This window comes from Rosa chinensis, chromosome 1, assembly GCF_002994745.2.
Source record: "Rosa chinensis cultivar Old Blush chromosome 1, RchiOBHm-V2, whole genome shotgun sequence".
NCBI classification, from domain to species: domain Eukaryota; kingdom Viridiplantae; phylum Streptophyta; class Magnoliopsida; order Rosales; family Rosaceae; genus Rosa; species Rosa chinensis.
This window is the reverse complement of record NC_037088.1, coordinates 5,829,704-5,839,705: the sequence shown is the minus strand read 5'-3', so window position 1 is coordinate 5,839,705 and position 10,002 is coordinate 5,829,704. Positions and strand designations below refer to the sequence as shown.

Below are 10,002 nucleotides of genomic sequence, written 5' to 3'. Positions count from 1 at the left end.
CTGTGAATAGTGAATTCCTTGCCTTAAAATCACAACGTCTATTCCAAACCTCCTCTTCTGTCCATTCCTTCCTAGGCTTAAGTACTCTTGCAGATGACCCTTCCACTTTCTTTGATTCTTCTGCCTTTGATGGGTGTTCCCATCCATTCTCAACAACATTCCATATGTTTTCATCCTGAGAGTAGAGAAAAACCCTCATCATAATCTTCCATTGTGAATAGTCTTCACCATCAAACAAAGGCGGACAATTTATAGAACTAGAGGCTCTGTTATATTCACGTTCCATCCTTGACCACAGATCAACTAAAAAAGCTTTAGAACCTGCTCTGATGCCAAGTGAAAATACAAGGACAAAATATGAATTTCTGGAAAATGGGGATTGCAGTGCACTGATCAATCCCTATTGGGCAGAAACTAAAAATAATCAACAGAAACCAGATTTTTAGTTACGCAGTGAAAATCTCAACTTCTGAGATTAAAAACACTACGGGGTTCTTACTCTTGAGAACCCAAAATAAGAATTAACTTATGATGAAGGATGTATTCTTTACAAACTTGAATAGCACTAGCTCGACTACAATGATTAGACAAAATCTAATACGAAGTTTATCTTCTGTCTTGAACTCTTTCTTCACTTGAACGATCACCAAATATTGCTCTCCTTTCTTCACAGCTGATTACACGCATTTCTATGCATGTAATTGTATCTAAAACACGAGAATTAAGCTAATCTTTAAGTCAATTATTATGTAATTAATCCATTTTTATTTATTGTGTAGAGAATAAGTGAAGTTGTGGAAACGAGATAGAATGATGTAAAAATGGTGAAGATTTGAGTTTCCGACAAAAGGACGAATTGTCAACACAGTCAACTATGGTCAATGCAAGCTAGAGAGCAAAATCCGACTACCATTAACAATATATGTGGAAATATTCGAGTTGTGGAAAGTGGGAAGGAAAGAAAAATAGAAAAAATGAAGAGAAGAAACTATTAATTGATTAATTAGTGGCCTAATTAATTAATCATTGGCTTAATTAATTAACCCATGATTTGATTAATTAATCCCTAGCCATGACGTGCAACATGATTTTTGCTTAATTGCTTTGAGCCAATTACAAGGTCACACGTGGCAGCCATCACAAGATATTTCTTTCTCTTCCTCATGCACCCTGCACGTGCAAGCTTTATCTACTCTCCCTTTGTCTAGCTGCCAGCCACACAGAGACCTGGATATATATTCACATATACCCTAAGAGACCGGAAGGCCGCAAGAAACAGAAGACCACGATCCATTTTCCATTGCCAATCCTCTCTCTTCTCCAACAGAGCCGCAACACACCCCATGATTTACTATCCTCTCTATTCTGCTGCAGCAGCCACAGATCCATAACTCTCTCACCTATGAAGCACGGATACGTGAATTTGGCCTCGTATCCCGTACCGATCCGGGATCCGGGTACGATACGCTCTGATACGCGTATATGGATTTGGATACGGTTTGGATACGTCCGTATCCTAAGCCGATATGTAAGTATGTAAATAAATCGGATACGTAGGGGTAATGTTGACTTTTTACCCTGAAAAACAAAAAAACCAACCCAGATCGAGATGAACCTAATCTCAGATTTTTTCAAGCTCTGCGTTTCTTTTCTTCTACTCTTCTTCTTGCTCAACCCAGATCGAGACAACCTTCTCTGCTCAAGACTTCTTCTCTTTCTCATGCTTTGCGTCTCTTTTCTTCTGGTCTTCTTTGTAAATCGCAAGCCTTCTTGCTCAACCCAGATCGAGACGACCTTTTGCAGAAATTCACTTCGTTCTGCAGCCGATTCGGTTGGAGCTTCAATTTGTTGCTGCTATGGGTACGTTTGTACGTTTGTTCTGCATCTTCTGCTCTTCTTCTCATATTTGTTCTTCAGTTTCTAGCTGCTTGGAGTTTCCTCTTAGTTCTCACATTTGTTGAAGCGGGTACATATTCTATACGGCCTGTGCTTCATATTTGTTTGTTACTTCGAACGTTTTGATTTCCAACCCGGAGACTCTTATTCATGGTGGAGTGTGTGACTGCCAGCTGGAACAATGGCGGAGCTAGGATTTTAAAATAGGGTGGGCTAAAAAAAAAAAACTCTTTAAAGTTTACTAATGCTTTCAAATTTTTTTTTTTCTTAAGTTTTACAAGTAATATGTTTTATTCTTTTCTTAAATTAAACTACGTACATTATATATTAAATACATATTAAATAATCAAATAGCTAAATGACCCAAAAAATCAACATTATAACGTGTGATAGAAATTCGATAACAAAAGTTTAAGACAAAAGAACACACCTACTCAAATTGTACCCTGAGCCATTCTATTCATCTTTAATTATTGAATATGTATTATAATTCTCAGTTGGCTCTTTTTTAGACCTAATTTACCAAAAAAAAAAAACACAAATTTTTTATGCGACTATGCCTCTTAAAGCATAATACAAAGTAAAATAAAATCAAATACTTCAAGCAAATAAATAACATATCTATACTATTATTAAGAGAATAGACTTTATTAGCCAAAATTGAAAATTTTGACAGATTTAACCCTGAAAGATTAAAAAAATTTGAGAATAAATTAAATCAGAAGGATAAATAAGACAATTATAAAATAAATTTTTATTAAGAAAATAAAAAGAAATGATTCCACAACCCCCACTTTTCTCTCCCACTATTTGAGTATTTTTTCTCTGTAATAACTGCCAATGAATCTACTTCTTCTGCAATAACTACCAACATTTAAAAAAAAAAAATTTAAAAAAAATTTCGTACACATGCAAAGCATGTGATTGCAGACTAGTGTATGACTAAAAAAATAACATATGGGATAAGTTTGAAAATTTGAGGTGGGCTAATTTTTAATATTTAATCTGTTAAACCATAATTAAGCTACAAATTTATGTTTTTTCAAAATCTAGGGTGGGCTGTAGCCCAACGGAGCCCGTGTGTAGCTACGCCTTTGAGCTGGAATGATAACGCCGGTGCTAGTAATTTGCTATTATATATATATATATATTTTTTTTTTTTTTAAATTAACGTATCCTTCACGTAACCGTATCCTATTACATTTAATATTTGCCGTATCCACGTATCCGATCGTATCGCATCCAGATACTCGTACCCGTATCGGTGCTTCTTAGTCTCTCACCCACTCTTCCATTGCACTCACTCTTCCACATTAAATTATTGGGCTCTTCTCAAATTTCATCAAGGAAGATCATCAAGACCTTAATTTCATCTTGGGTAGTTAGGAGGATTCAAGCTAGCTTAGTTTTCTTTGCTTTCTAGCATTGTTGAAATTAAGCAAAGCTTATCCTCTCTCTTCTCATCTATTTTAATTGTACATGGTTTTGATGTTAAATCTTGTTTTAATTATGAGTGAGTAGTTTAATTTTGGGAGTTAGGGTTGTGAAGCCCTAACTTATCTTGTATAAATATTGATGCTTTAATTTTAATAAATGCAATTTCCATTGTGTATGCTTTAAATCCAAATTTATTGGTCCTTAGAAGCATGTTTCTAGGCTTTGTCATTCCTTTGAAATTATGTTGTGGGCAATTGTGATGAGTAGATTGATAAATTGACAACTTATTGGTCTTGTTGCATCTAGGATTTAAGTGTGGTAACCATTAGCTAGCTTAATTGCAGCTAAGCTTACTTGAGTCTCTATTATCTTGCTCTCTAGGCCTCTAATTTTGGATATTGCGGCCTTAACAGGCGTAATGCCCAAATTAGAGAGTTGATTGTGGCCTTAACCGGCATAGTCAATACACCGAAAGGATAATTGGTTTAGTAGTCTTAACCGGTACTAGATACGGAACTCGACACATATAGGAAATGCATTCATTTATGAAATTGGCATTGATGTTTGCAAGATAGTTAGTGTGAATCACCCGACACTCCCATGTTTCCATTAATTTGAAATCCGAATTTAATTTCTTGCTGGATAATTAGTTGTTTGCTTTTATTTTAGTTTGCAATTAATTTAGTTAATTCTCCATTCAAAACTCCCAAACAAAATTCTACCTTCCATTGTGCATAACTCGTTTGGGCTACAAGTTAGTGGCTTTGATTAGGCTTAGTGTGAGTTAAGCCCAGCATTGCCGAGGATTGGTGCCTTGTGAATATTATTTTATTTTATTTTAGTTTTCCTTGTATGCATTTGAGTGATTCTAGCGCCAATTACCTCGGTTAGGTCCAACACCTAATCCCCGAGGTACGATAATCAAGGTTTTAATACTTCCCTTACTTGAGAACGATTCGTAAGCTTGCGAGAGTTTATGAGCCAAGTCAACAGCTCCTCTATTGATCTCAAGAGAAGTTAAGCATATGAAACAATGATCAAGAACACTTCAACATGGATCAAGTGTTTTGACTCATATGTAGACTCAATTATCAAACATGCAAGAGGCCACCAACTCTTCTTGTCTTCCAAGTTCTCTCTATTGCCGTATGTTTTTCACCCACATGAATAGCTGCAGTCAAACAAACCAGCCAACACAGCTATATACCCTAATCCTCTTCTACAAGGAAAAAACCAATCTTTTTGTGTTAAAGAAAATATAAACAATTAAGGACACAAAATCTTAAAATACTTAGGAAATCAATAATACAATTTGGCACAAAGAAAAATATCTTTAAATGAATAAAATATATTAAACTCTTTAAACCCCAAAGATACTTTTCCGTTTTGTATGGAATGCCAACACACCAAAACTTGTACCTACATATTTATTATCTTTTGATTATGCGATCCACTTTAGTGTCAAGTCTATCAATGTCGTTTAGAGCATTTTTAGTGGAATATACATGCAAATTCATGTGGATATCTCCTCTTGTTATATTTGACAGAATTTCATCTCCAATAGAATGGTTTTTGCTTATGTGTAAAAGACTTATGGCTTTCATCTGTCATATTTGACATCAGCCAAATCTCTTGTGATCGACTATTATTTTATTTCATATGGACCCATGTAAACCTCATACAACCAATTGCATCCAAGTAAAATTAAAATATCAAAACATAAATATAATAAACTAATATAGCATTTGACCTATCGATTGAAGAAATGATTTAATAAAATGTCAATTGGCCACTTTTTTTTTTTATCAAGAAGAAATTTCATTAATAATGAACTGAATACAATAAGTTTTGGCATCATCTTAAACACAGAAATGGCCCCTGGACTTCACACTGAAACTCCAAAATGACAGACTCACGAAGCCAACAAACCCCGACTTAAGCTGTCAAATTTATGCCAAGTAAATTCTATATGGTGAATATGACAATTGAAACAATTTATGCCAAGTAAATTCTATATGGTGAATATGACAATTGAAACAAATCTTAGTATTTTCATTCCCTTTTTCAACTTTAAATCTTCAAATTTTCCTTCTGAGTTCGCTTAGACATCATGTGAATGGTGTGGGATCAAATCCTTAAGAAATGGAACGAGATCGAGTTTGCTAAACTTGCAAAGTCGGTAATTCTCTTTATAGATGGTTTCGTAATTTTTGATACATTCACCATGAAAAGATCAATGCTCATATATTAAAAAGACAATGGGCACTTTAGACTTTTTACTGAATGAAATTTTAGATGAGCACTGAATAACCTTGTGTGGATAAAAAAATTATTAACAAGGCAATGATATCCTGAAAGCTAAGAAATGGAATTCTACTGTTTTCTCGTTTTTCTTAATTATATCTTTTAGTATCAGGAAGAGGTGTGCCATCAAGGAAGTGCTTGATGAGTGAAAGTGCCCTAGCAGGCTGGTAGCTTGGGACTTGATGCCCTGCCTCCCTCACTGTGGCAAGTGTTATGTCTCCTTCATACACTTGTGTGTAACCACCAACCTGTTGCACAACACAGTACAATATTCAAATTAACTGAACCAAATGATGTTTTTAAAGGGATATATGTATTAACACAATGCTGCACAACAGAGAAGTTAATTACTTGTCCGCTAAGGAACCAAGCATGCCATTCGGTCTTGATTGGTAGATTCATCTTCTCAAGAGAATACTTTGTTGAAGTGACTGGAACCCTTCCATCGATATCGCCACTGCAATAGTTATGTTTATATGAATTGGTATTAGCTGAATTAAGTCACATTTCACATGATTCAGTCACATTTCTTGCAAATACTGAAACTACAGAGAACAGTTTGTTAGATGAATTAAGAGGAAGAGAAGAAGTTGAAAGTCTACCTAAAAATCCAGACTCGAAGTCCATTATCCATAAACTCATGTAGAAGGGGTAGTATAGTTGATGAGCTATCTCTCCAGTGTTTGATTACATCACTACATGGTTCCCAGTCATGTGTGAGTTTAGTGACATTAGCATGGAGAGCTTCTTGAACATCAGGCCGATTCAAATAAGCTTCCGCATAGTACTCGCTGCACGGATCAAATTTCAGTATCTGCACCACAAAGTAGCACGTACAGTTCATAAATAGCCGGTAGAATTAACATAGGAAGTGTTGCGTATACTTGGATTATGATGTTTGAACTTACTGAAGCCTTTTTGGGTTGGACAGTGAGATTGGAAGAGGCACATGAGGGGGCATAGATGTTATAGATATCAATGAAATAGGTAGCCTTCTCAATAGCAACAGTAGCGTCATCGCACTCTTTGGGTTGAATAGTGGCATTGGGTGAAAAATCACAGTATTTTCGGACTTGATTTGCAATTTCATCGGAAATGAGAGCATGGGAAGCAAGGTAGTCATACATTCCTCTTGTATCAGTTTCATCATTAATCACTGCATTCCCAATCTGCATTATATAACAAAGAAAATTTGTAGGCAAGAAGTGGGATAGTTGGTGTCTGCAATATGGAGATCTCTATTCAGTTGTAACTTATTAGTTAGAATTATCAACTACTTGGCTATTATTTTATATTATTTACCCAGTGCCTTTACCATGTGTTGGTGAGGCATAAGAAATTTTTGTGTTCTCGGCACACAGCCTCAGATTAAAACTCACACATAAAGATGTAAGATATGCAGAAAATTAGAATATCACACTCAAAAGTCAAAACCAATTAGCAATGGATGACAATTCATGACATTCTATGTTGTAAGGCGAGGCTTTACTCTTGAACAAAATAAAAAACAATAGTAATGCTGCTAATGCATGTGCACATCCCAGTGATCTCACACCGTCTAAAGGCAAACTCAATTAACCAAAGGCCACTTGGGCTCTGAGATTATGACTTTAGGGAAATGGGGATCACATCATGACAGCCCCAAAAAAAAAAACTAGAGGGCCAGCCCGTAGCATGTGCGGTAATTGGAACCAGAAAGAGAAATGATGAAAAGGGACAGATGACCAAGAGAAAAAGGGTTATGGGCAGTTGGGCAAAATTGCCTAGAGGGACCAAAGCATGATATTCCAATTGCCTAGAGGGACCAAAGCAAGTTATTTCTCTCCATAGCCTTTATGCCTTTCACTAACTACCAAGAATCCAAGAACATGGCACTAGATCAAGTCTAAATTCTAACTACCAAGAGAATCCAATTTTAGAGAAAGAAAGAGAGAGAGGGACTTACAATTATGCCCTTGAGGTTGATGATGGTTCTATTAGCCTTCTTGTTGTGGTGGAGGATAGTCTGTGCAAGTTGAGGTACATAGTGCCCTGCATAGCTTTCACCAGCAATATAGAACTCCCTCCCCTTATATTCAGGAAACCTCTCCAACCAATTCACTAAGAACACATAATTATCTGCAGCTGTTCTTCTGTCCCCACTTTTATCATAATCTGATGTTCTGTTAGAGTATGAAAAACCCACACCAGCAGGAGACTCAAGGAACAAAACATTTGCAGCTGAACAGGAAAAAAGAATTATGATTAGTTGTCTCAAAACTATGAATTAGTTCGAAAATGTGATCAATTGCATTAGATCAGTTAGTACCGTAGTTCCATGAAAATCTATTTCTGTAAAGGGTTTTGCCATCGCTATGGATACGGAATGGTCCGAGCTCAAGCATTGCTCCATAGGCAAGAGAGGAACATCCAGGTCCTGTAAGATATACATCATCAACAATTAATGAGTATTGCTCCATATCAAAATTTCTCAATTTTGTGAATTTAGTTGACTAGAGTAAGCTCTTGAGGTTTACTCAAGTGGTGAGGAAGCGTGAACATATTAAGACTGTTGTAAAGCAGAATTTTTTTTTTTTTTTTTTTTGGTACAGATTATAATAGTAATGATAGAAATGAGAAGGCAACAAATAAAACCATTGTAAATTAGGCCTATGGGTAGATTAAATATGTGTTTAACTGTTTGACCACAACATGTGCGTGTAAATGATTTGAGTTGCATGTTATCAATATATCAAAGAACTTTTCTCAACGTTCGTTTTTAAATTAGAGTTTTCAACAAAAAGATTTATAACTACAATATGAACGCCGAGATATCCTGTACAAGATTAAATTCTGGGATATGAGTCCGGATATCGAAAAAAGATCGAGGTGGCAGGGAGCCATCTGGGAAAGAGGCATGATATGTTCAAATGTGTATACAGTGAATATTAAAAACATGTCTATCTACGTATATAACCGATTGTCAATCGTTGCTTATCTTATAATATGATCAAGCATCAACAGTTCACAGTCGCTTGCGGGCATCATCAGTAAGAGTTCTCGGATGCCAAATCAGAGTCACTTGTATAATAATTGATGCAGGTTTGTAAAGCAAGCAACGAAGTAACTAATAGTTAGTTGTTTTGCGCCATCAATTAATAATTGATGAATAAATATAGTATTTGTCACAAAACTGCTATTCGATCTTCTTTCTATAATCACCTCCAGCCTAATATAGTTTTGGAACCATCATGCAAAGATGTGTTTCCTACTACAAAAAAGAGAGTAGTAGCTAGCATGACACCAGAATGATCAAAATTTTCATTTATTTCATTATAGATTCACCAAAATAGAACAGAATGATAAGAACAAACAAAATGAAGAAAAGTAACCATGATAAATATCAAGTTCAAACAAACTATAACAGCACTAGTTGAGCTGGTGACATTGACACGCATATTGGAAATTTAGAAAGTAGGATGTGATAAATTACCTCCATTAAGCCATAGAAGAAGAGGCAAAGAATCCTTGGCCTGCTGATTGTCAGCTTCAGCAAAGTAGTAAAAAAGTGCACGACCTGCTTTTTTATCCACAGTAACATACCCACCATACTGACTGAACTTCACCTTGGGTTGTCCAGGCAAGCTTTTGATCCGATCTTTCTCCTTCAACCCTTCTTGGGGATGAATGCTGGTTGCGTTCGCATGAAGAATCGCCTCGAATGGCTTCGTGTCGATGCCTGCGCTTTTGGAATTCAGCTTGGACTTGTACAGCTGAGAAAGCGCTTGTGAATGCTTGCTCCCATGGATTTGAGCTATGGAGAAGCAAGAAAGAATGAGAAAGGAAGAGAAAAGAACCAAAAAAGGCTTGGGAATATTCATCCTAAGCAATTAGTACTTTTTGAAGGAAAATGGAGAGGCTTAGACTTTTATGGGGTTTGGAATCCAACGAAGAATGATTGTTTTGAATTGTGGAGGGGTTCCTACTTAAAATCCAATGGTCGAGAGTGTATGAGAGGTCACTTCATTTTTATATAGGGACATTTTGTGGTGAGAAGGGAGTATGGAACAATCATGTTATGCCATGTAGTAGTGTTTCGGAGTGCTTGACTGCTTGGTTCATTTAACAGCACACATGCAATTCATATATATAATGAGAATGGATCCAACCTGACGAGGAATAAGCTACAAACCCAATAGCTTATAGCTAGAAGGTCCGGCTTCTAAGGAAACTTATTCTTTGAATTCTTCACTATTATAGAAATTTATTATCATTAGTTAGTTTTCTTGGTCATGATCCATTAGCTTGTCAATCTAAAACTTTGTCAGTGTTCGAAATGACCATAACAATTTAATTAATTTGGGATGAGACTCGAAAATTAATTGA

At 35.9% G+C, this 10,002-nt stretch overlaps 1 protein-coding gene across 1 annotated transcript; it reads right to left on the bottom strand.

Moving 5' to 3' along the window:
• Positions 1-5,540: 5,540 nt before the first annotated feature.
• On the bottom strand, positions 5,541-9,628 carry LOC112181602 (serine carboxypeptidase-like 40). The gene is made up of 7 exons (XM_024319974.2): positions 9,110-9,628; positions 7,946-8,053; positions 7,583-7,857; positions 6,546-6,806; positions 6,240-6,451; positions 5,989-6,094; positions 5,541-5,885 (listed from the first exon to the last, which is right to left on the bottom strand). The coding sequence occupies exons 1-7, from the start codon at positions 9,495-9,497 to the stop codon at positions 5,727-5,729; spliced, it is 1,509 nt and encodes a 502-aa protein (XP_024175742.1). The 5' UTR covers positions 9,498-9,628; the 3' UTR covers positions 5,541-5,726.
• Between the last annotated feature and the right edge of the window lie 374 nt (positions 9,629-10,002).